This window comes from Pan troglodytes, chromosome 11 (genome assembly GCF_028858775.2).
Source record: "Pan troglodytes isolate AG18354 chromosome 11, NHGRI_mPanTro3-v2.0_pri, whole genome shotgun sequence".
In the NCBI taxonomy this organism is placed as follows: domain Eukaryota; kingdom Metazoa; phylum Chordata; class Mammalia; order Primates; family Hominidae; genus Pan; species Pan troglodytes.
The window spans coordinates 63,430,827-63,458,477 of NC_072409.2; the positions used below are offsets into that span (position 1 = coordinate 63,430,827).

Genomic DNA, 27,651 nt, shown 5'->3' on the forward strand with positions numbered 1-27,651 from the left:
GGTGGTTCACGATCTTGCCCCAACATGCTTTTCCAGTCTTTTGCTCTACCATTCCCTCAGTTTACCCTTTGTTCCAGCCTCATTCTACTGCCTCAAACACCATGCTGATTTTTGCAGCATGCTTTTATTCACACTGTTCTTTAGACTAGAGTTCCACTATTTTCTTCTATTTTTACTTCAAATTCTAGCTTACTGCGTCATCTCCTCATGAAGATTTGACTAGTTGCTCCAATTGAATTTAATCTCTTTTTTCTTCTTTCCAACATAACATGTTAGTATCCTACTGATAAATTACTTATGTTCTGCTTTGTGTTAATGTTAGATATCTACATATCAGCCCATAAAATTCCAAACAAAAAACTAAAGATATTGCGATACCTGCCGTAGACTTTTAAATCAGTCTTTCAAAACCTGCATCAGATTTATTCACTTGGGAATTCTGCCTTCTCTCTGCCTAAAGATTGTATTACCACCTTAGATTTTGTACCTCTAAACTAAGGGAACACAGACCTCATTTTGGCAGAGATCCAGAATTTCACCCTTCTACAATGTAATTTCATTAAAAATAAAATAAAACAACATACAGAATCAATTACATTTTGCTAGGCCTGTGGTCGGACTTTCTAGTTCTCGCCCGAGTCCTCTTATCCTTAGGTCTGTGATAATCTGTGGTTTCAAGTTCTCAATAATATGCTCTCAATATATTATAGCTTATTTTACTCTCTTTACATACTTTTTGGTAAAAGAATTATTACAGTATGTATGTACCATCTAGTTCCATGATCAGAATTTGCATCTAAGCTGTACATAAAACTGCCACTTTAGATTAAAGCCAGTGAATGTTTTGTAAATGAGCATTAACCTGAAGTAATAACACATGTTTATCTGGCAGCCTGCAGGCAACTGAAGAGATCAGCTGTAGAGGACCCCAAATTACCAGCACTGTTCTGCATTATTCAGTTTTAACCTTTAAGACAGGAGGACACTGTGAGCCCAACTTGTGTTTGAACTTGTGTTGACATTTATATAATCATGATTAGTAACTTTTGCTTTATCAGAAAAGTGTTTGTCCAATAATGAGTAAATACTTGAGACATAGTCTGGCAGTTATTGTGGAAAAATGAGAGATGAGTTAGCCATGGCCTCTGCTCTCAGGGGCTTATAATCTAAGAGGAGAATGTATTCATATCAAGAGCAGCCAGTACAGAATTAAAGACTGTGGAGCAAAATGGCCAAAGCAGCGGTGTTGTCAATAAATGGTGTAGAGGGGCATAGGCTGAAAGAATGCTTCTTTGAAGGATGGAACTAGATTGGTGGCAAGAAGGAAAAAAAAAAAAAAAAGAGTAAAGGGAGGGACAAATCTTTGGAGGTTTGTAACACAGTAAACAGAGCAGCTCCCAACAGAATGGAGTTGCAGTGGACATAAGTCACAGATAAGGCCTGACATTGAAAATAAAGTCAATTTGTGGCAGATCCTGATCCCCAGAGATCTGGGTATAAAAAGGGAGAGAGACCAGATCAAATGGATGTTTAGGAATACTGATTTTAAAGTACCCCAAGTGGATCTGAAGTAGACCAACCAGAGTCCAAGAAATTAGCCTTGAGACTAATTTCATAATCCTATCATAAGGTCACAAGGTTTTGAAGGAGAGTGATGTAACAGGGCAGTCTACAAATTATGAATTATGCCATTCTCCCACAAACAGGCGTTTCAGCATGAAAAGGGAATTTGGCATAGGTAATGTGATGACCTAGATTGTTAGAAGGCCAGGTATTGCCCAGTCTTTTTCTTCCCCTTAGCTACAGATAATTTATTCATAGGGCCTACCTCAAATACGTTTTTTTTTTCTGTTTTAATTATAGGAGCTTTACATTGGGCATTTGCCTTCCAGCTCACTGTGTGACCAAATGTTTTTGTATAATCACTGTTTCTATAGTTATATTTAATGGTTATATGGAGAAGTCTAGGCTAATGAATGTTTGTTATAATAATTATAAAATTTACATTAGGCTTGTTGAATGTTCTATAATGGTGACAATCTTATTTTCCATTTGTTTTTTGCCTTTAGCCAGCTTAGAGGAAAAGAGTTGATACTATAAAAGTAAAATATTCTTGGGTTCTATGTAACCATTATATATTAACTCAATTCTAATTATGAATTTTGGACTTAGGTGACTTTTGAATAATATATATGTAAAGTAGACATCAACCTTCGGTTTGCAATATTGATTGGAAATTATAAATGCCTATGCATACTCTTGGACTTCAAGTACTTTCTATATGGGGAAGCAATCAATAGAAATGTTGAGGCAACTTAGAAATGGATTTTTACACTTCAGATTTTAGATATGCCACATTTTAAGAAATGCATCATTTTACCTTTGATAAACAAGTAGCCATTTCCTGGATTCAACTGGTGTCCAAGAATTAGTCATAATTGTGAAAAAAATTGCCTTTCCAGAGTAAAAGTTATTATGTCTTAATGTATTGTGTATAAAGCTACAGTTCTAAATAAATAAGCGTAATTTTCTCAAAATATTTCTGGCTTGGATAAAGCTAGTTTTGACTAGTGGCAAAATAAAGCCCTATTTGCCTTATCTGCTGATATGAGATTTTGGAGTCTGTGGGCTAAAGTGGGGAGCCCCTGACTCCTTGCAAAAGATACTCAGAGTGCCTTAAATTAATATTATCTCGGCAGGGCAGCGACTGGGCCAGCAGCCCTAGACTCTGTAAAGGAAGGCAATACTTTCTTGGTGGGAGAGAGATTTTAAGAGATCACATTTTCAATGCACAAAGAATTTCTTTTAAGATTTTCCAAATGAGAGGGAGGGTGATGAGAGTCCCCATTTAATGTCATCCATGTGAATTTTCAAACTTGAGAACTGAGTCACAGCATAGGCTGCATGGGTGGTGGTGTGAACCTGTGGAGACTGGTGTGTGCTGTAAATGTGTCAACCTTTTCTCAGCTTAGGAACCTACCAAAGTACTAAAGGCCGCTGGGAGTCAGGGAGTATGAGATCGGGGATGAATAATGAGGAGGAGAGACTGAACAAAAGTCAGGTGGGGTGTTAAACATTTAAAAGAATCAAAGCTGGATCTCTGGCAACTGCTTTGCACCCTAACCCCGAGGCAGGAAAGCAAAACGTTGAGACTCAAAGTTAGAAAATGTAAAAGGAAATTAAGGAGGAAATAACAAAGGGAAAGAAAATTTTTAACTGTCATCAAATGAATGAAAACAAAATGACAGAATGACCAAAACAAAAAATAGGAGAAATAAAATTTTCCTTTCATTTGCTTTAAATTATAGTCTGACTTTAGTAACGTGAGTATATACTCTTTTTTCTTGTTGTTTGCAAAACCCCGTCAGCCTTTTCAATTGTGTCAGGGAAAGAGAAAAGATGCCACAGCATTTGTTTTGAGCCACTCCATCACTGTGTCCTAGAGATGATAACAAAACTTGTCAGCAACTTCTGTACATCATGTATTTTCTGTATCAGAGTTAAGATGTAGAAGCGATAGAAAGTTCTGCCCATTTTTAGCAGTATCAAGACCTAGTAATAGAATTGCTCACATGTAAGCCCTCTTCCTTCTAAAAGAATGCCAAATATAAAGCATAATTCAGTAGTTATTTGTATTCCTTTGACATCTAAAAAAGTATCGATAGAGCAGTGGAAATAGTCGGTGGAAATGGGACCTGGGTTGGGGGAGGGAACAGTTCAGGCAAAGTTTTTAGAGATGTGAGATTTGTGCAAAGTCCCCAGTGAACAAATTTCCATTAGTAAGTCAAACGTTACAATGGATCAGGTAGAGATAATATCAGAAAACCCAATATTAGCAACACTTCACATCCTTCTCAAGCAATGCTTCTAAGTTTGTGGATACTTTTGCTATATACATCTATACACCCAAAACATGTCAGCGTCAGGAAAACCAGTATTACACAAATTTACTTTTCTGATTTATTAGATTTTAAGTAAGGGTTTGTGAAGCAATCCTTGCTCAAATTCTTTTGAACATGGTTCTATGTTGTCACTTACACTTTGTAAACATATAATGTATCCCCTGGCTATAGTTATAATAGCATCATGATAAATCAAACCAAAGTGCACCCCCCCACACCACCATCCCAAGCCAGATAATTGCTATTTTCAGATATCTCTGTTTGATGTCTGTATTTCCATGAGACTTATTTTATGCTGATTTGCAACCTATCATCCTATAGATTATCCATGCCATTTCAGAGTCATTACCTTTACTTTGGGTTGGTCTTCAAATGAGTTATTTTTCTTATTCTCTAAGAGTGTTTCCCTCATTCTGGCAAGTATGTAGTGACAAATTCAATAGGTTAAAGTCCCTGTTACAAAGTTATATAAAGAGTTGTACTGAGAGCCCTTATGAAATTGGGACAATACCCTCTCTTAGGACATGTGTTCTTTACTTTAGAATTGTTAATTCCATTTTCTTACAGTCAGGCAGGTGCCAGAAAACAAAACAACTTGCCAAGACAGCAGTCCTCAGAGATGAGCTAAGGTATTGCATTCTCAATATTAGTAAATGATTATCTCCCACTATTAAAATCAATGATTGGTTCTGTCACTGGTTTGTGGCCATGAACATGTTTCTGCTTAGCTCTGGCACTTTCTGAAAGGAAAGTTTCTGATGTGGCTGAGTGCGAGTTTCTGGAAGAAACTGGAAGCTCTATTGTGAAGTAACTGGAAGGTGGTTGCTGCATTGAACTTATAAGGCTCACTCACCTAAAACTTTTAGACCCTTGCTGCTGGTCAACAGACATTTTGGTAGCATCAGCAAAAGCTGAAAGACTGTTAAGAACACAGAATCTCAGACTTCAGCCTAGATCTATTCTTTCAACCACAGTAAGGAATGAATGATAAAAATGCAGTAATAGGTGTGAAAACAGTTGTTAGAGCTAATTGGGAAAGGGGGATAATACCCTCTTCTCTTAGGATATGTGTCATTTACTTCAGATTTTTTTCTTGATTAGGTTTTCTTGAGTGAGATTCTAGTACTACTGGTTTTGATATTTAAGGAAAAAAGGATATCATGTGGGAAAGCATCAGATCCAAGATAAAAATATTTAGAATCCAGTTTATTCTACTTTTGCATTTTAAGAGCTATGTGACCTCAAGTCAGTCATGATCTCTGAGCTCGGGCTCCTCAGCTTTGAAATGGGACTCTGCTAGCATCTTTTCTAGCTCCTCCCAGTGGTTAATCATGAGCCTCAAATGAGAGAAATATATGAAATCAGTTTTGAGCTGTGATAAGCAATATAAATATAACTTACATTGAGAACAGAATGATCATATAATTCTAGGAGTCATCTTGGGAAAGAGAATCAAGGAGAGAAAGGACTAAGTAGTTAATAAGTGCCAGCCACATTCCACAAATTACCTCACTTAATTCTCACAGCCACTTTCCAAGGTAGTCATTCTCATTCCCAATTCACAGACAGAGGAACTGAAGCCCCAGGGGATGAGAAGCTTGGCCAAGGTCATATAATTAAATACATAGAATAGCTGGAAATTGAAGCCAGGTTTAGCTTGTTCAGTCACTGCACCTTGCAGCCAGTCAGCTATTTTTTCACCTGCTTCCAAGCCCAAAGCAAACAAAATATTGCTTCAGTTGGAAGGAAGTTAAAAACATTTCCCAAGTGAAAGCAGCATCACAGCACAATCAGCTTTGCCTTGAACATAAGTCCTTTCCTGTTTTAAGCACCTCTCAGTGATTTTCCTCAAAATCCGCCAGCCAATCCGGCCCCAGCCTGTATTTCAGTTTCATCTCATCCATTCTCTCCCTTATTCACTTTACTCCAGCCAGATTAGCCTTTGGATAGTTCTTTGAGCATAACATGCTCTTGTCCTCGGGGTCTTTGCATGTGGTAAGACCTCTGGATCTTTGTTTTTCCCCACTCTTGGCCACCTTATTCTCTACATCCCTCAGGCTTACCTTTAAAGCACCTTCCTAAAAATCCTCATCAAAAGCTCTTCTATTCATATTCTCTCAGCTTTCAGTTATTTTGCTTTAAACATTTCTCCTAATTTCTGATTAAAGCATTCTCTTATTTTCTGCCCCACACTATTCCACACACCTTCCAGGAATAGAGGCTGCATGAGACGTGAATCATATTAGCCCTCTTATATCATGAGAACTAGCATAGGGCACTTGTTCAAGGCCTTGTTAAATAAGAGGAAGGGAAATATGGGAGAAACGAAAAGCAAAAGGGAGAAACAAGCAAAGGGGACAAAGGAGGTATTTGAAAGTTCATGTAGCTGAATTTGTTTGTTGTAAGAATTTAAAGGGATAATCATGGGGGAAAAGAAGCACTTCAAATCGTGCCTGGGACGTATTATTCAATGATTCATAACTCTTCTCCATTGAAAATATCTCTTTAACCCAGAAGGGTTAAACAAAACCAGAAATCTAGGAAAGCAATCTCCTACTCTAACCAAAATCGATTCCATAGGAGTTGAAGAAATGTAGTTCACACAGACATTTCACATCCATGTCAAAGTCCTCTGCCTCATAGCCTCTCCTAGCCCAAACGTCACATTTTCAGTCAAAGCAGAAAACCTATTTCCTTTCAATTTCCCTATTGTTCTCTTTTTCTAAGTTGGCTGCAAACTTTCTCTTATTGGCCTGGGAACAGCTGAGCAGCAGCTGGAAAGACCATGGTAATCAGCAATGGGCAAATGAAAGTCAGGATGAAGAAGGATACAAGAGGATTCTGGCAAGTCAGTGTCCCAGAGTAGTGGAATTGACCTTAGACAAGTCTCTTGCTAGTGTGTTAGCTCAAACTGCCAGCATTGGCAGTGTAGCTTTGTCACTTACTTGCTGTGTAACTTTAGTAAGTTACATAGCCGCTCTGTTCCTCAGTTCCCTGAACTGTGAAACAGGAATAGTAACCTCCTCATAGGGTTATTATGAGGAGTAAATAAAATCATTGTCAAGAACTTAAACAGTCATGGCAGAGTAAGCACAATAAATTTTACCTATAATTATTTATTGTGTGTGTGTGTGTGTGTGTATGTATGAGTAAAATGTCATTAGCTGATGAAGGTCTTTTGTAGCATGAACAAACCATGGTTTAATAAGTGAAGCTTACTAATTAAGTTAAACATTTTGGCGTTTGAATTCTGTCTGAGAATGCTTGTCTTCTTGAATTTCCTATTTCCCTTTTATAAAAAAAAAAAAGAAAAAAGAAAAGGTAAAACAACAGTATTGTGAAGAGAGAATGGCAAACAAAGTTACCAAATCCTGTAGGAGAAAATTTTTGATCCCTGAAATCTTGGAAGACCCTTGGAACTTCACTCTGATGCAATCTTTGTCAGATGGGACATGACTGTACAAAAAAGAGTGACAGAAAAGCTAGGAGAAGACGTGAGGAATACTTGTAGGAAACAGGTCTAGGAAAGGTTGGGTAAAAGGGAAAATTCTGGAAAAACTGGAAAGGATTCAGAAAAATAGGACTAGGATCACTAACGTTAAATCATTGCCCATGTCCAGGCATTATTTCAAGGGCTTTGTACGCATTAAGTTCGTTTAATACTTTCATCGACCTTAGAAAATACGTGCCTTTATCATCCCCATTTTAAACATAAGAAAACCGAGGCAGAGAGAAGTAATGTAGCTTGCCCAATGATCACATAACTTTCAAAGAATCTCTTCATTTAAAGGCTCAATAAAATGGAAAATGTGGGGTTCATTTAGAGTTGGAAAGAGGAGTAATGAGGATAAGGATGGGATACGAGTTCATATTAGTGAATTTGTAACGATGTTTTTGAGGTTTTAAATTCCAAAAGCTTTTGTATAATTTTAGAAAGCATTTCTTAAACTCTGATCTCTCTTTAATCTACCCCAACAAAGAAATAATCAGACTGTACTAGAAAATAAGTCATAAAAAGATATGCATCAATAAATTCTTTTGTTTGGGTGAAAAGCAGTCCCAAGCTTGAGAGTATGTAGCTTTTCTGTCGTAGTTGTAATATTTTTTTTTTACTCAACCCTATCTGTTCTCTCCAACTTGTCCTAACAACCAATATACTTCTAGCTATAATAATAATAAAAAAGGACATTAGAATAGTAACAGAAAAATAACACAAGACTTTAGGGGCTGGTAATAGAAGATAATTCCTCAGACACTATAAATTCCTTGCTTACTTGGTTTGTAACCAGGGAACTTATTATAGTTAATAACCATCATTTTTTTTTAACTCCTCTTGCAAGAGCAAATTCAATCCAATTCTTCACTGGGACATAGTAAAAAAAAAAATGCGAAGGCATTTGAAAAAGTTCACCCATTTAGATTTAATTACATACATAACTGGTGTCCTCCCAAGTGTGAAAACGCTGTAACCAATAAATTAAACAATAAAATGCTATCTGAGCAGAACAGATTTATATAGAAGATGCATGAGAAATCAAAATTCACTGACTTGTTTGGAGTATTTTTACCCAGAAAAGTTCTTAAACACAGAGCAAAACGCCTGCTCTTTGAGTCTTGCCTTCTTTTGGACACTTAGGTCAGTCACTTCCCCTAGAGGGGAGTTGTTGCACAGTGACTTCGAAGTGAATAGGTTTCAATCTCAAAATCATCTCTCTGTGTTAAGGGTTCATTAGGTCTGTGCTTGTATGTTAGATTTTTAGGACCATCTCATTTGTCTAGTACCGCTTCTTACATGCTTAATTAATGACTACTAAGTGAAGCTTAATTTAGCAGGAAGGTTATTTACATTAGAGCTTCCTTGAAATACACACACAAGGAAGACTTTGCAAACTTCTGCAAAGCCAAAGGAGTGGGGAGACAGGGGCATCCAGACTACCAAAATATCTTCCTAGGTAGTATCATTAAAAAAAAAATCCCATTAATAATAGTAATACAATAATCTAAGCATTGTCAACAATTTTGAGCTTCATGAAATGTATTTTTAAATGTACCTACTTTCAATTGAAATTTCTTGTGAATGACAAACTTGGAATAAGAAAATGAGGGAGACTGGACTCTTGCAACCTTTTGGACATACCTTTGCCAAATGTAAATTGTTTGACGGTATGGATTTACTGCATTTTTCATGCTACCATTTGTAGTAAAACTAAATGGAAAAAATCTTTCCTCTTTAACAAAATCTCGTGATAATAATACCTTAAAATACACTTCATAGCTGCTGGTCAACCATGTTAAAGGCACAATCTGATCTCTGCTGCTACTTTCCTGAGGAAAAGAGCCAATCAGCTGAGCAACTTCCTCATTTGTTGTGCTTTATGAAAATGAAAATGCAACAGACCTTGGGATTTCAAAGCCATTCATGGTTACAAGTGAGGAAATAAATATATAACAGTGGGGACTTTTACTTTATCATTAAATTATAATGCCCTTTGTTTTTCTGTTGGCTAATTCAGACAGCAAAATGGCTCTCCCTTGATTTGCAAGAGTTAATTTCTTACCATACTTTCTGCATCACACCATAAAGATAACTTCAAGTAATTTTGGTTAGATTGTGTTTTATTCATTTGTTTGTTTTGGAGTTCTAGGATCTGACAGGAAAGCAGTGTGAAACAGGCAAAGTTCAGAGTTACTCTCAGAACGACTCAAGCAGGATCCATTTCCTAGTTCCCCCCAGCTGCGGATTTTAAAGTCTGGATCTAGCTCCTGCTCTTGTTTCTCTAAATATTTATCAGTTAACAATTACACATCTGCTCCAATGGCAACAAACTTGGCTGAAGAAATAATGCTTTTCTTCCCCCCACCAAAATATGCAAAATAATGCAAGTCCATCTGAAGATTTTCGAATCCAATTATCAGACTTAAGTCCCCCTATTTTAACACTCATTTTATTAAACATATTGGAAAGTTATGTTATTTCAGTATGCTCTCTTTCTCGTTGTTTGCTTTCTATTGTTCCTACTCGTTTGGTTCTTTCCAGTAAGCTTCTCTAGTGAGTATTTTGCTCTCTTATCATACATGCCGGCTATAGTGAAGTTAATAGAAGTGCTTAGTAAAGTCCTCTGAATCCTGGTATAAGAATCCTTTCACACAGAAGAGAATTCCTTTAGCTTGGAAATATTTTAAGAAATAAATTTATGAAAGATTGTCTGATATAATTTAGATCATATTTGATCAGGACACTAAACTGAGACCTGCATTTTGCATGCCTTTTATTTTTATATTTGCAAAGGGCTCTTTACACAAATTTACTTAAATTGACCTTTAATGCTTTACATAAACGCAGTTTTTGCAAACCCGAGTCAAAGCAGAAAATAGAAGTTTTACTCACCTTAGTATATTGAATCTTCAAATCGGTGAGTAGGACAGGTAAGTCTGGCGTGCCTGAGGATGACATTTCTGATTCGGCTCCTGGAACACAGGTGACTGGCTCAGCAATTTGGTTCTGATAGAGCACTTGGCTTTATTTGTTCCTTTTTTATCTGCACGGGCTAAAGTTTATTTGCATACTCGGATACGATTGGATGAACAAACTCAGAGCAAAAAAAGAAAACGACACTACTTATTTGTAACACCTAGGGCAGGAAGCCTTTGACTTTAAACTTAAATCCTTAAGAAACCAGTGCTCCAGCATCGAAGTTGTACCTGGAGACAGTGCACTATTTGCAGATGAATTAATTTACAAAGCCGAAACCTGTGATAAGTGTATGCAGCAGCTGCTCTGGCCACTAAGGCCAGTTATTATTTTTTTGACTTCTCATGCTTTTTAATGCTACTATGTAACTTTCTGTTCTCTGACAGACTTGGAATCAGAGAATTTGAGGATTGAAAAGAGTCTAAAAGGGCACTTGTTCTCAGTAGAAGCTGGTGAGGAGAGAACCCTGGCCAGGTGTCTTCAGGACAAGGCTTTCAGGAAATCAGTCCATCTCCCAGAAAATCAAGGTGCTGTTTGGGGAAGAAAGGCCCTTTATCTACACCCTACCCTAAGTTAGTTTTAAAATATCGTATCAGTCTTGTGTATTTTCAGCGCTGGGTAAGTAGACCTACTGTGATCTCAGAAGCCCTAAATTATCTTTATTTTCTATATGTGAACAGAAAAGCCAGCAGGACTTTTAGGGAATTCGGAACACACTGTCACACACAATCACCACCATTAGAAATATGGCAATATCATCTATTAATACTCATTTAAAATGAAAGTAATCCTGGTTTTGGAAGTTGTCTGTATTTATCAATATAGGCAGTGTACAAAGACTAAATTTAAGCAGGGCTTCCAAACAATTCAAGTTCTTAAATTAATGTTTAGCTGAAGGACAATTTTTTAAACAGTGTTACTCCCATTTTAAGTACAATACTTTATTGTATTGTAGCTCTAGCAAACGTTACAATAGGAACAAGATAAAATACTTTGGATGCTCTGATTATGAAGAATCAACCAATTTTTTTTTTCTAGTGAAACTTGCCAATTCCCCTGAATATGGGACTTACATAGGGAAACTAAAAATTTCTGAATTGTTTGCCCAAATCAGGTGCAGCACTTGTTTCCCTTTCTACCCTCATTTCATATCCCCATTTTAGAGACATACAGAGGGTGAGTAGCTTACTTATGGTCACAGATCTATTAGTGCAGGACCAGAATTTCATTTCAGGCCAGTCTGACTCCCAAACCTGGGCTCTTATTTCTGTTTACTATTTCTACCCTATTCTCCACAAGAGAACTCCTACATGGGTTCAAGCATCAACTGCTTTGGTTTTCTCAGTGAATAGTCACCCTTACAGGCATTTAAACATAACTTTTTATTCATCTAAGACAAGAGTTTGCAAAACTTTTTCTGTAAATATTTTCAGCCTCTGGGCTGGATGGTTTCTGATATAATTTACTTGACTCTATTTAAAAGAAACTGTAGATGATAGGTAAATTAATGGGTGTAGTTGTTTTCCTATAGAACTTTATTTAGAAAGACAGAAGGCAGGCCAGATTTGGTGCACGGGCCAACTCCCTAGATTCTAAGGCAATATCATTCCCAATGCCTTTGACTCCCCCGTGTCTCATGTTTGAAGAGCAGATAGAAACTTCTGTGTTCTTTCAACATTTCTCTGTTTCTTTCTTTTTGGAAAGTCTAATTGTTTTCTCTCTCAAAAATGTGTTTTGAGTTAAATGCACAATTACACAACAGCTGTTACATAACTTGAGAGTGGCGCTCTGGCCATGCCCAAACAGCTGTGTTTTGCTGCTTTCTTCTCCCAGAGTCACAGTTGTTTGTGGATTCAAATACTGGTTTATTTGATGTCCAATGAAAGCTCAAGGCTTCATAACATACTTGGCTTGTCATCTCACTTCTTATATGATCATTCTCAATTGTATTTTATTGGATAATTATGTAAGAACAGTCCCTTTATACCAGGCATTCCTGAATGTAGGCAAAAGGAGTTGCTTTGGAGACAGGTTACCACACCTGCCCATTTAATTTCAGCAAATATTTACTAAGTATCATTTATGCATCCATAATTCTTTAGCCCTAACCTCACTTAAGCAGATCTTTTCTGCCTAGAAACCACAGGGCCTGAGACCTATATTTTTGAGGTAAGCATCATCCTGCCCTGAGAGCTTATTTTGTAGAATAGCATATTTCTGGGAATTGCTGCATATGAGGAAAAGATTTCATCAGACTACTTCTATCCCTTACAGAGGAAATAATGGCTTTTGTGAGAACCTAGGGACCAAGGTTGCACATTTTAGAACTGGACCCAGGATTGTACATTTTTATGGTATGCCAGGACTATGCAGCAGAGGAGGAGCTGTCCCTTTAACTTGAGAGTAATCGACAAATGATGTTTCATCTTCTTTTTCCTCCTTATGAACAAACTAAATCACACACACACACACACACACACACACACATATGGAGAGAGAAGCAAGAAACATAAGAGGATAGTTTATTCATCTCTTGAATTTCACTTCTCCAGCCATTTGTGAAAGTTTTCATTATACCAAGAAACATATAGATTATGACTTCAACCATTCTTGAAACTTCTCTTTCATTTTACAACAAACATCTCCAGAACTCCGTTCAATCCTCAGTTCCTGAAAAGATAAAAGGAACCTAATCTGCCACCCAGGACTTAAAATTTTTTTTAAAATGTTGAAAAAAGTCATATGATGAATTAAAAATAGCTTCTGCAATGGACTGAATTTTTTTTGTCCAGTCACAATGGATATGTTGAAATCCTAACCCCCCATGTGATGGTATTAGGAGATGGAGCCTTTGGGAGGTGTATTAGTCCATTCCCATGCTACTAATAAAGACATACTTGAGACTGGGTAATTTATAAAGGAAAGAGGTTTAATTGACTCACAGTTCAGCATGGCTGGGGAGGCCTTAGGAAACTTACAATCACAGTGGAAGGGGAAGCAAACACGTCCTTCTTCACATGGTGGCAGCAAGGAGAAGTGCTCAGCAAAAGGGGGAAAACCCCCTTATAAAACCATCAGATCTCATGAGAATTCACTTATTATCATGAGAACAGGATGATGGTAACCCCCCTCCATGATTAAAGTACCTCCCACCGGATCCCTCCCATGACATGTGGGGATTATGTGAACTACAATTCAAGGTGAGATTTGGGTGGGGACACAGAGCCAAATCATATTAGGAGGTAATGAGGTTATGAGGGTAGGACCCTCATGAATGGATCAGTGCTTTTATAAAAGGGACTCCAGAGAGATCTCTTGCTGTTTCTGCCATGTGTGGATGCAATGAGACGTTGGCAGTCTGTAACCCAAAAGAGGGCTCTCACCAGAACCCAACTATGTTGGCACCCTAATTTCAGACTTCAAGCTTCCAGAACTGTGAGAAATTAATTCCTCTTGCTTATATGCCACTCAGTCTATGGCATTTTTGTTATAGCAGCCTGAATGAACTAAGACAGTTTCTTTTCATATTTCCTGATTTCAAGATGCTGGAACCATTTATTGAAGATGAACCTCTCCTACTCCAGTTACATGACCACTCCCCTAACTATTCTCTGTTGCCTTAGCATGTCTACCTGTTGGTAAACCTAGCAAGAAATCTATCCCTGTGCTTTTGATTACTACATTTTTATCAGATACCACATTGCTCTTATGCTTATTTGAGTTTTAATAATTTGGGAAAAGTGGATCTTGTATGTAGTGAGAGAGTCTGTACTTAGTTGACAAGTTGATGTTAAAAATGGAAGTGGAAGGCAGAATTCAAGTATATGAACATATGTATTTGTTGACTAATTTTTGTTCACATGCCATTCTTCTTCAATTGGAAAAATTTCCTCACCTCTGATTTCTCCTGCTCTTTACATATCTTTTCATTGTTCTTCTCTTTGGCTTGTGTTACTGAGATAGGATAGATGCCCCTCTTATCTGGTCTAACCAGGACACTAACTGATTAGTAAGGTCACTAATAGAAACAGTACATTAAAGCTTCTGTAAGATAATTATTTGAGTTTAAATAGGTTTTTGCTAAACCTTATGGGTTGAGGCCATTTCTTGGAACTGGATTTGCTGCTTGGAATTTGAAATAATCTTGCATAAATAGTACTCATAGTGTTTTGTCTAGTTTCCAGTTTGTTTCCTTAATGTGTAGAAAGAAAGACACGAAAGACATCAATGAGTGAATCAAAATGTAGACTACTTTGAGATTTCCACAATTTTTTCTTTTTTCTTTTTTTTACAATTCTCATGCAGATTATCCAACAATGTGTTTAGAAATTTGATGATATTGTTTGTAATATATTCAGTTTAATTTTCATATAAACAACTTTTCTTACCACCCCTGCCCTGGCAATGAATCAATATTTTGAAGCTATTGAAGGGGACCAGAAGACAAATAATTAAAGAATAAAGCTCTATAAACTGGAAAACATAAGACAATGGATTCTTTCCTAGAATCTCTGGAGAGAGCCTGACCTGTCCACTCCTTTGATATTGGCCAGTGAAACTGAATTCAGATCTCTGGCTTCTAAAAGTGTTGTTTTAAACCACCAAGTTTATAACTGTTACAGCAGCCATTGGAAACTAATGCACTAATCAATAAAAGTTCAAGTTCATAGATGTCAAAATGTATATGTTGTCATTGATCATGCACCCATCATTCTTTGTGTCATTCAGGTTTATTGTTACTATCTAAATATTCTCATTTAAATAAAGGTAAGCTTCTATCTGTACCTTACAATGAAAAACTCATCAGGTGTTTTATATATTTTATATACATATATATTTATGTATATATATGTATGTGTATATATAGAGAGAGTAAAGATGAGAAAGAGGTTTATTTGGCTCATGTTTCTGTAGGCTGTACAAGCATGGCACCAGCATCTGCTCAGCTTCTGGTGAAGCCTCAGGAAGCTTTTACTCATGGCAGAAGGCAAAGGGGGAGCATATATGTCACATGGAGAGAGAGGGAGCAAGAGAGAGGGGGAAATGTGTCAGGCTCTTATATAACCAGCTCTCCTGTAAATTTATTACCGTGGGGAGAGCACCAAGTCATTCATGAGAGATCCACTTGCATGACACAAACACCTCCCACTAGACCCCACCTTCAGCACTGGAGATTACATTTCAACATAAGATTTGTGGGGGAAAAACATCCAAAATATATTATTCTGCCCCAGTTCCCCCAAATCTCATGTTCTTCTCACATGGCAAAATACATCATTCCTTTTCAATAGTCCTCCAGAATCCTAGCTTGTTCCAGCATCAACTCAAAAGTTCAAAGTCTCAAGCCTCATCTGAGACTCAAGGCAAGTTTCTTTTACCTGTGAGTCTGTAAAATAATAAACAAGTTGTTTACTTCCAATATACAATGGTAGTACAGGCACTTGGTAAACATTCCCATTCCAAAAGGGAGAAATTGGCCAAAAGAAAGGGGCAATGGGACCTACACAAGTTCAAAATCCATCAGGGTAGTTGTTAAACCTTAAAGCTCCAGCGTAATCCTTGACTCCATGCTCAGCATTCTGGTGTGAGAAATGTGGTCCTGAGGCCTCTGGTAGCCCTGTCCCCATGGCTTTGCTGGGCACAACCCACATGGCTGTTTGCAAGGGCTGGAGTGAATGCCTGCAGCATTTCCAGAGTACAGGCTGCTGGCGGCGCTCCCATTCTGGGCCTAGAGGGCAGTGGCCCCATTCCTACAGCTCCACTAGGCAATGCCCTGGTGAGGACTCTGTTTGGGGCTCTAACCCCACATTTCCACTTAGCACTGCTCTAGTAGAAGTCCTATGTGGGAACTCTGCCCCTGCATCAGGTTCCTGCCTGGGCACTAGTCTGAATATCTGCAGACTTAACATTGCATGGAAGCTGCCAAGCCTTATGGTTTCATCCTCTGAAGCAGTGGCCAGAGCAGTGTCTAAGGCCTTTTGAGCCAAGGCTAGAGCCAGAGAGGCCTGGTATGGGGAGCAATGTCCCAAGGTAGTGTAGGGCAGCAGGGCTCTGAATCTGACCCCGAGAACCATTCTTCCTTCCTAAGCCTCTGGGTCTGTGGTGGGAGGGCTTTGAAATGGCTTTGAGGCCTTTCTCTCCTTGTCTTGAATATTAGCACTTGGCTCCCTTTTAGTTATGCAAATCTCTCTAGCAAGTGGTTGTTCCCCCACCTGGTGGATTCTTCTCCCGAAAATGCTCTTTCCTTCTCTACCACATGTTCGGGCTGAAAATTTTCTGAATTTTTACACTCTGCTTTGCTTTTAATTATAAGTTACAACTTTAAGTTTTTCCTTTGCTCCCAAATCTGATCATAGGTTGTTAGAAGCAGCCATGCCACATCTTCAGTGCTTTGCTGCTCAGAAATTTTTTCCTGCCAGATTCTAAGTCATTACACTTAAGTTTAAACTTCCATAAATCCCTACAGCATGGACACAATGCAGCCAGGTTCTTTGCTAGGGCATAACAAAGGTAACCTTTGCTCCAGTTTCCAATAAATTCCTTATTTCCATCTGAGACCTCATCAGCCTGGTCTTCACTGTCCATATTTCTATCAGCGTTTTGGTCACAATCACTTAACCACTTTCCAAGAGGTTCCAAAATTTCTCTCATCTTTCTGTCCTCTTTCGAGTATCCCCTCCCCAACAAACTCTTCGAATGTCTTCCTGTTACCCAGTTCCAAAGCTGCTCACATTTTCAAGTATCTTTATAGAAATGCCTCACTCCTTGGTACTAATTTTTGATGTTAATGCATTTTATGTTGCTTTAAAGAAATACCTGAGACTAGATAAGTTATAATTTTTTTTTAAAGAGGTTTATTTGGCTGACAATTCTGCAGGCTGTACAAGCATGGCACCAGCGTCTGCTCTGCTTCTGTTGAAGCCTCGGAAAGCTTTTACTCATTGCAGAAGCAAAGAAGGAGCAAGTATGTTATATGGTGAGAGAGGAAGAAAGAGTTACATTTTAAAAACCTTCCAGTTTTGGTTGCATTATAAATATTTATTATATTGCAAAAGTATTATGCAATAAATAACGATTTCTGTGAAAGCTTTTGCTTTTTAAAGTAATTATTATATTTGGAGAATATAAAACTTTTGGTTTGCATTTGCTTGCTTGAATTTGTTTTCACATTTTAAAGTTATACATACATATCCAGATCTATGACCACAATCCAAATTTATCTTCCAGGCCCTGGCTTTGCATTTCAACTGCTTGTCAGATAACTAAGCTAAATGCCACACCTCATGATGTTGCTGGGTTTGCAAACCTGAGAGCCTGCATATTTGTTTTATGTGGACTGTGCAATACTGTACAAATTAGAAACATTTTAAACCCCAGATTTTAACTTCTTAAACTGTCAGAAGACCTGAAGAATAGTTTTAGCCTCTCTGCTACACATTAAAATCACCTGGGGAATTCAAAACAAACAAACAAAAAATAAAAGATTCTGACTCTGTAGGAGTAGTTTGAGCCCAAGGGCGTTTAAAGTGCCTTAGGTAATTCTAATGTGTGGTCAGCCGTCAGAACCATTGGAGCAGCTCTGGGTTCCATTTCCTCATAATGCAACCATGAAGCTGAGTAGTAAAGGTTCTCAAAGTTGGAGCAACAACTACATCCACTGGCAATCTTTTAGAAATGCAGTGTCTGACCCCATCTTAGACCTACTGAATCAGAAACTCTCGGGTGGGGCTCAGCAATTTGTGGTGTAACAAGCCCTCCAGGTGATTCTGATTCATGCTCAAGTTTGAGAATAACTGCACTCCAACATAGACCTCGAACTATCTCTATTATTTATTCTAGTCGCCTTTCACTTAGGTTACTACCTAGTCCTTTATTTTATATTTTAAGACCACTAAAGGAACACATTATCATTTTTGCAACATAATCTTTTTCTTGAATTTCCTGTCTCTGATTAGGACAAAACAACACCAACCGAACTTCAGGCATTGGCAGTTTCTTGACTTTTTTTTTTCTGTTAAAATATTAATTTTATTTAATGAAACAAATTAACACTTCCAAATTTCCAGTGTCCTTATATTTTAGATTTAGGTTTTAAAGAGCATACAGCTGGACTGCTTTTTACTCCAACCTGTCTTTATTTAATGTTTATGTTTAATATGTATTTAATGTGTATATATATTTACTCCTTTATTTATATCTATTGTAATTACTGATGTGCTTTCTCTTTGTCTTTAGATCAGTTAGGATTAAATTTGGCTGCCTCTGATGGAAAACCCAAAATAAATATTCAAGATGGAAATGGATTCTTCTCTCACATAAACAGATTGTAAGCAGGTTGTCCATGGCAGCCATGGTGTCAGAATGGAAAGACAGAGGCTGCTTCCACCTCACTGCTCTAACATCCCTAAGGTATGGCACTTTGCCTCCTGATAAGAGAAAACTGCTAGAACTCTAACCATTACATTTAAATTCCAGGACTCAGAGGAAAGTGACAAAGGTCTAGGGTCCATCTACATTTTGAGGAGGTTTCCCTGAAGCTTGGAGCTTATTGACCTTAGCTTAGTCTCATGTCCATACCTAGCTATAAGGGTAAATAAAGATTGTAAGCTTTCTCTAGGTAGCCTGGTTCATAGTTAAAAATCAGTGGTTGTAAGGGCTAATATCCAGAATCTACAAAGAACTTAAATTTACCTGAACAACCCCATCAAAAAGTGGGAGAAGAATATGAACAGACATTTCTCCAAAGAAGACATTTATGTGGCCAAGAAACATATGAAAGAAAGCTCATCATCACTGGTCATTACAGAAATGCAAATCAAAACCACAATCAGATACCATCTCATGCCAATTAGAATGGGGATCATTAAAAAGTCAGGAAACAATAGATGCTGGAGAGGATGTGGAGAAACAGGAATGCTTTCACACTGTTGGTGGGAGAGTAAATTAGTTCAACCATTGTGGAAGACAGTGTGGCGATTCCTCAAGGATCTAGAACTAGAAATACAATTTGGCCCAGCCATCCCATTACTGGGTATATACCCAAAGGATTATAAATCATGCTGCTATAAAGACACATTCACACGTATGTTTATTGCAGCACTATTCACAATAGCAAAGACTTAGAACCAATCCAAATGGCAATCAGTGATAGACTGGATAAAGAAAACGTGGCATGTATACACCATGGAATACTATGCAGCCATAAAAAAGGATGAGTTCGTGTCCTTTGCAGGGACAGGGATGAAGCTGGAAACCATCATTCTCAGCACTCTAACACAGGAACAGAAAACCAAACACTGCACGTTCTCACTCATAAGTGGGAGTTGAACAATGAGAACACATGGACACAGGGAGGGGAACATCACACTCAGGGGCCTGTTGGGGGGTGGGGGGGTTAGGGGAGAGATAGCATTAGGAGAAATACCTAATGTAGATGATGGGTTGATGGGTGTGGCAAACCACCATGGCACGTGTATACCTATGTAACAAACCTGCATGTTCTACACATGCATCCCAGAATTTAAAGTTTACACATAAAAGAGAAAGGAGTGCTTGTTGTATTAAAAATGGGGAGAATGACTATTGCAGAGGTAACTAGCAGTTTCTGCTCCACACTCTTCTTGCCTATCTTCTGTTTTACTGATTATAATTTATTTATTCCTGGCCAGGTATGGTGGCTCACGCTTGTAATCCCAGCACTTTGGGAGGCCGAGGTGGGCAGATCACTTGAGGTCAGGGGTTTGAGACCAGACTGGCCAACATGGTGAAACTCCATCTCTATTAAAAATACAAAAATTAGCCAGACGTGGGGACACGTGCCTGTAGTCCCAACTACTCAGGAGGCTGAGGCAGGAGAATCGCTTGAACCTGGGAGGCAGAGGTTGCAGTGAGCTGAGATTGTGCCACTACACTCCAGCCTGGGCAACAGAGGAAGACTCCATCTCAAATAATAATAATATTAATAATAATAATACTAGTAATTTATTTATTCCTACTTTTTCACTTCTGTTCTTGTTTGGAAGAAATGCTTTTTGTTAACCTAAAAATTTTAACAAACTTACATGTAAATATAATTACTATTTTTTTCTTACAAAGAATTCAGGGATTTTTGAACACTCTCATTGTCCTATTCTACATATTATAGTTGTCTGTTATAAATTTTTGTTCCACCTTGATTTATAGCACCCAAATGAGTCATAATTATATCATTATTATTTTATTCACTCAATTCCTATTTTACTTTACCTGTTTATTAAATTTTCTTCACTTATTATTCATTATTTAATCTCAGTATTTCCTTCCTGGCTTAATTTCACTCTTTGAGAGTCTGTAGAGGTTCACATTCTTGACCAGTCTTGTCAGGAGATTGTGAACTTTGCTAGTTTTTTTTTTTTTTTTTTTTTTTTGAGACAGAGTCTCGCTCTGTCGCCAGGCTGGAGTGCAGTGGCTGGATCTCAGCTCACTGCAAGCTCTGCCTTCCGGGTTCAAGCGATTCTTCTGCCTCAGCCTCCCAGGTAGCTGGGACTACAGGTGCGTGCCACAACACCGGGCTAATTTTTGTATTTTTAGTAGAGATGTGGTTTCACCACGTTGGCCAGGATGGTCTCCATCTCCTGACCTCGAGATCCACCCACCTTGGCCTCCCAAAGTTGCTGGGATTACAGGCATGAGCCACTGCGCCTGGCCTAGTTTTTCAAAGATTTTGGACTTTGTTGATCCTCTCTATGTTTGTTTGTTTTTATTAATTTCTGTTCTTATTGTTTCCTTCATTCTATTTTCTTTAGGTTGTTTTGATGTTCCTTCTCTAACTTCTTGATACTTAGATATTTAATTTTCCAGCTTTTCTTTTTTTTTTCATTTAAAGCCCTAAATTTCCCCCTAAGCATGTCTTTAGCAGCATCCATAAGTTTCTGTATAGCATTTTCTCTTTTACTCAATTCAAAATACTTTTTAACTCCCATTATGATCTTTTCCTTGATTCATGGGTTATTTTGATGTGCACTTTAAAATTTCTCTATTGGTTAGTAATAAACAACCGCAAAATCTTTGTGGCTTACAAGAGTAAGGCTGTTTTTTATGTGCTTACAAGTTTAGAATAAGTAAATACACACACACACAAATATGACATATATATCCCACTTATTTCTTCTTTAATTTTTCACAGTCTTTTTTTGGTATTTTTTATATTTAGTATAAGTGATAAACGACTTGGATCTTTCTAAGTTTTTCCAGACTTACTGAGGTATACTTGACAAATAAAAATTTTATATATTAAAGGTATACAGCTTTATAATTTGATATATGTATACATTGTAAGATGATTACTAGTGCAAACTACCATATCAATCGTCTCTCATAGTTATGATTAGAATTCCTTGTTGTATTAGTTTGGAATTATATATTATTTTTACTCTTCTTTTTGTGATTATTCTAGAAATTGCATGTATTTTTTAATTTATCAAAGACTAAAATTAATTAGTACTTTTACTCTTTTCCTCAGTGAATCCAAACACAATAGAACATTTTAAATTCTATTTACATCTCTCCCAACATATATCATTGCAACATCATTGTTGCTGGATATTTACTTAAATGTTTAATGCATATTAATATTACTGGATATTCTATTTTTTACTCCAGATTTATTTCGCCTTTTTTTTTTTATGGTGAGAACACTTCAAATCCACTCTCAGCAGATTTCAAGTATGCAGTACAGTATTATCAACTATATTCACCATGCTGTACATTAGATTTCCAGAACTTACTCATCCATATAACTGAATATCTATACCCTTTGACCAACATATTCCCATCGCCCCCACTTCCCTCACCTGGTAACCAACACTTTTCTCTTTGCTTTTATGAGTTCCACTTTTTTAGATTCTGCATGTAAGTCAGATCATGCATGTCGTTCTGTGTCTGGCTTATTTTACTTAGTGTAATGTCTTTGAGATTCATTTATGTTATTGCAAATGGCAGGATTTCCTTCCTCTTAAAGGCTGAATAATATTCTACTGTATATGGATCCCACATTGTCTTTATTCATTCATCTATCCATGGATACTTAGGTTGTTCCATATCTTGGCTCTTGTGAATAATGCTGCAATAAACATGAGGGTGCAGATATCTCTTAATGTTACTGATTTCAGTTCCTTTGGATAAATAGTAAGTCCTCACTTAATGTCATTGATAGGTTCTTGAAACAGCAATTTTAGGAGGAATGGCATGTAACAAAACCAATTTTACCACAGGCGAATTGATATGAAGAATAGTTAAATTCCTATGGCATGTTTCTGGTCACAAAAACATCACCAAACTGCTGAGTAAGGACCAAAACACTTCTAATATTAAACATTGAAATAAATGTGAGCTATACATACATTTAAGAAAGATTAGTACAAACAAGATGATTATTTACCTGCTGATTCCATTTCAGGGTTGTGGGTCGCCAAGCCTATCAAGCAGCTCAGGGCACCAGGTGGTAACTAGTCTTGACCAGGATGCCATCCCATTGCAGGGCAAACTCACACAAGCACACCTATACTCATGCAGGCTGGGACCACGTAGGCATGCCTGTTCACCTAACCTAACATGCACAGATTTGAGACGTGAGAAGAAACCAGAGCGCCCGGAGAAAGCCCACACAGACATGGGGAGAATCTGCAAACTCCTTACAGACAGTGGCCCAGCTGGAAATCGATTTTTTCCCCTCAGCAATGTTATAATGAAAAGATGTTGAACAAAGAAATGTTATTGGAGGATCTGCTCTATACCCAGAAGTGAGATTGCTGAATTATATGCTAACTCTTAGTAACGTTTTATGGTTTTTACTGTGCAGGTCTTGTACCTGATCTTTTGTCACATCTATTCCTAAGTATTTCAGTTTGCTATGCTCTTGTAAATTGCATTTTAAATTTCAATTTTCTATAGTTTGTTGCTAGTCTGTAAAATGCAATTGTTTTTTGTATATTGATCTTATATTCTGAAACCTTGCCAAACCCACTTGTTAGTCTTGTTATCTTTTGTTTTCCTGGTAGATTTATTTAGATTTTCTACATACGTAAACATGTCATCTGCAAATAAAGACTATTTTACTTCTTCCTTTTCAATCCGAGCGCCATTTTATTTATTTTTCTTGATGGAGCATGTTGTATAGGATCTGCAGTAAAATGTTGAACAGAAGTAGTGAGAGGCAAATATCCATCTTCTTTCTCATCATGGGAAAATGTCTTAAACCTTTATTATAATGTTAGCTGTTGATCGTTCTTAGAGACCCTTTACCAGGTAGAAGATGTTCCTATTCTTAGTTTGCTGAGAGTTCCTTCATTTAAATCAGGAATGGATGGTGAATTTGCCAAATGCTTTTCCTTCATATATTGAGACAATCAAATGGTGACTTGCACTTACTGCTTTTTTTTTTTTTTTTTTTTTTTGATGGAATCTTGCTCTACTAGAGTACAGTGGCCTGATCTCTGCTCACTGCAACCTTCACCTCCCAGGTTCAAGCGATTCTCCTGCCTCAGCCTCCTGAGTAGCTGGGATTATAGGTGCCCACCACTGTGTCGGGCTAATTTTTGTATTTTTACTAGAGATGGGGTTTCACCTTGTTGGCTGTGGTTGGCCAGGCTGGTCTCGAACTCCTGACCTCAAGTGATCTGCTTGCCTCAGCCTCCCAAAGTGCTGAGATTATAGGCCTGAGCTACGCGCCCGGCCATTGACTGCTTTTTAAAAGTTAAACTAATGTTCCATTCCTGGGATAATTCTTACTTGGTTGTGAAGTAGTAACTTTGTATATACCTCTTGGGTTTGATTGCTGAAATTTTAAGAATTTTTGCATCTCTGTTTCAGAAGGATATTATCTACAATTTTTTAAAACGTTTTTGTCCAGTTTTGTTATCAGGATAATCTGGACTTCATAGAATGAGTTCAAAATATTTCTTTTTCTTTGATTTTTTGGAAGAGTTTTTGTAGATTTTGTTGTTACAGGTTTGAAGGCAAATGCAGTCTTTTTAATTTCATCTTGGCTGCGAGCAGAAATCTGTTCTTTTAATTTCTTTTAAATGTTTTAAAAATCATTTATACATATACATAGCATAAAAATTCAAGTAGATCTTAATCAGGTATTTTAAATACAACCAGCATTATATTTATATTGTTTTATACATTTATTGAGATACATTTGTTTAGATATATTGACATATTTTTCCTTTCTATTGTTCTTTGTTTCTGCATCTCTAAACTCATACCTAGAATAATTTTATCTCCACCTGAAAAATGCCCTTTAGTGATTCATTTTATTTCTTTTAGTGAAAGTTTGCTGGTGATGAATTCTATCAGATTTTTTTTTCTGGTCTGAAGAAACCTTTGTTTTACCTTCATTCTTGGAGTATATTGTGGCTGGAAAAGACATTCTAAGTTGGCGGTTATGTTAGCACTTTGAAGATACCATTCCAATGCCATCTATTTCCTTTGTGTTGTTCCATCAACTGTCAACCTAATGGTTGTTCCTTTGAAGAAAATTTGTCTTTTTGGTTGTTCTTGTTGATAAAAGTGTTTTCTTCTTTTTATCTTTTTCTTTTTCTTCAGCTTCACTGAGATGTTCCTGTGACTGGATTTCTTTTGATTTTCTTTTATTCTTCCTTTTAAAACATAAAATAGATGGGGTCTTTCTATGTTGTCCAGGCTGGCCTTGAAATCCTGGGCTCAACAAATCCTCCTGCCTCAGCCTGGATTTCTTTGTATTTGTCCTGCTTCATAGGGCTTCTTGAATCTGAGTCTTTTTTTAAAAAAATAAACTTTTATTTTAGATTTAGGGGATACATATGCAGGTTTGTTACATGGGTATATTATGTGAGGCTGAGGTTTGGGGTATAAATGATTCTGTCACTCAGGTACTGAGCACAGTACCCAATAGGTAGTTTTTCAGCCCTTATCCCTCAACCACTCTCTAGTAGTCTCCAGTGTCTACTGTTCCCATCTTTATGTCCATGTGTAACCAATGCTTAGCTCCCACTTATAAGTGAGAACATGTATTTATTTTTCTGTTTCTGCATTAATTTGCCTAGAATAATGGCTTTCAGCTGCATCCATGTTGCTGCAAAGGACATAATTTTCTTCTTTTTTATGTCTGGATAGTATTCCATGGTGTATATGTACCACATTTTCTTTATCCAATACACCATTGTTGGGCACCCAAGTTGATTCCATGTATTTGCTATTGAGAATAGTGCTGCAATAAATGTACAAGTGCATATGTCTTTTTGGTAGAATTATTTATTTTTCTGTGGGTATATACCAAGTAATAGGATTGCTGGGTTAAATGACAGTTCTAAGTTCTTTAAGAAATCTCCAAAACTGCTTTCCACAGTGGCTGAACTAATTTACATTTCCACCAACAATGTATAGGTCTTCCCTTTTCTCTGCAGCCTCACCAGTATCTGTTGTTTTTCACTTTTTAATGATAGCCATTTTGACATGTGTAAGATAGTATCTCATTGTGGTCTTAATTTGTATTTTCTGATGATGAGTGATGTGGAGCATTTTTTCATTTGTTTGTTGGCTGCTCGTATGTCTTCATTTGAGAAGTATCTGCTCATGTCTTTTGCCCACTTTTTAATGGGGTTATTTTTCACTTGTTGAATTGGTTAAGTTCCTTATAGATTCTGGAAATTAGACCTTTGTCAGATGCATGGTTTGCAGATTTTTTTTCCCATTCTTTAGGTTGTTCATTTACTCTGTTGATAGTTTCTTTTGCCCTGAAGAAGCTCTTTAGTTTAATTAGGTCCCGCCTGTCAACTTTCATTTTTGTTGCAATTGCTTTTGAGGACATAGTCATAAACTTCTTCCCAAGGCTAATGTCCAGAATGGAATTTCCTAGGTTTCCTTCGAGGATTCTTATAGTTTGAGGTCTTACATTTAAATCTTTAATCCATCTTAAGTTAATTTTTCTATGTGGTGAAAGGTAGAGGTCCAGTTTTATTCTTCTTCATATGGCTAGGCCACTATCTCTGCATCATTATACTGACTAGGCAGTCCTTTCCCATTGCTTATTTTTGTCAACTTATCAAAGATCAGACAGCTGTAGGTGTGTGGCTCTATTTCTGAGTTCTCTATTCTGTTCCATTGGTCTATGTGTCTGTTTTTGTACCAGTACCATGCTGTTTTGATTACTGCAGCCTTACATTATAGTTTGAAGTTGGGTAATGTGATGCTTCCAGTTTTGTTCTTTTTGCTTAGGATCACTTTGGGTATATGAGCTCTTTTTTGGTTTCATGTAAATTTTAGAATACTTTTTTCTAGTTCTGTGTAAAATGATGTTGGTAGTTTGATTGGAATAGTATTGAATCTGTACAGTGCTTTGGGCAGTACGGCCATTTTAACAATATTGATTCTTCCAGTCCATGAGATGGAATGTTTTTCTACGTGTTTGTGTCATCTATGATTGAATCTGAGTCTTTATGATATTCATAAGTTTGGGAAAGTTCTGAGATATAGCTTGTGTTCTATTCTTCCTCTCCTCTTCTTTAAGAACTCAAGTTATGCTTTATTAGATTATGTCATTGCATCCTTTAGTCATTCATCCTCTCTTCTCTGTTTTTTATTATTGTATCTCTTTGTGATGCATTATTGGAATTTTCTTCCACCCTAACCAATTTATTAATTCTTCCTTCAACTATGTCCAATTCCTATTAAACAGTTCATCCAGTGAATTCTTGATATAGGTCTTTGTTAGTTTAATAATTATTTCATTATTCTTTTTTGGTTTCCAAGCCTCTTCTGAAATTTTCAGTTTTATATTTTAAACACAGATATTTTAAAGTCTATATTGGATAAATCCAATATATGAAACATCTCCATTTCTCTTCATATTGTCTGTTGTTTCCTCAGAATTTTGTTCAAGATTTCTTTTTTTTATAATCCTGCTAGACATTATGTCCTAAGCATTGAATTTAAAATTTTGTGTATAGAAATAATCACAGACCTATGACAATATTACCTTCTTTCAAAGAATATGTGTATTTGCTACTGTTAAACTCCTGGTGTCTCTAGCTCTTCCAAAATAACACCGGACTCTAGTATTCTGGCATCAAAGTAAGTGGCTTTCATCAGGACTATTCCCACCACTTCTCTGCATGCTCTGGACTAAGTACCATGAAGCTGACAGTTGTGTAGCACAGCCTCTCAGATATTCAGGTATACCTTCTGCACCCAGAAAATGCCCCCAAAGTAAAGGTAACCCAAACACTGGGATTCCTTTCCATTACCTCCATCTTGCCC

At 37.1% G+C, this 27,651-nt stretch overlaps 1 protein-coding gene across 3 annotated transcripts in view; it reads right to left on the reverse strand.

Annotated features, from left to right (window-relative positions):
- Positions 1-27,651, reverse strand: part of ALDH1A1 (aldehyde dehydrogenase 1 family member A1) — a 179,256-nt gene that overhangs the window by 41,672 nt on the left and 109,933 nt on the right. The window contains exon 2 of one of the 3 annotated variants that reach the window (XM_016960316.3): positions 10,291-10,370. The exons of 1 other annotated variant lie outside the window; for it this stretch is intronic. In XM_016960316.3, the coding sequence (XP_016815805.1) occupies positions 10,291-10,356 (66 nt within the window). In that variant the 5' untranslated portion in view covers positions 10,357-10,370. 3 annotated transcript variants of the gene reach the window in all.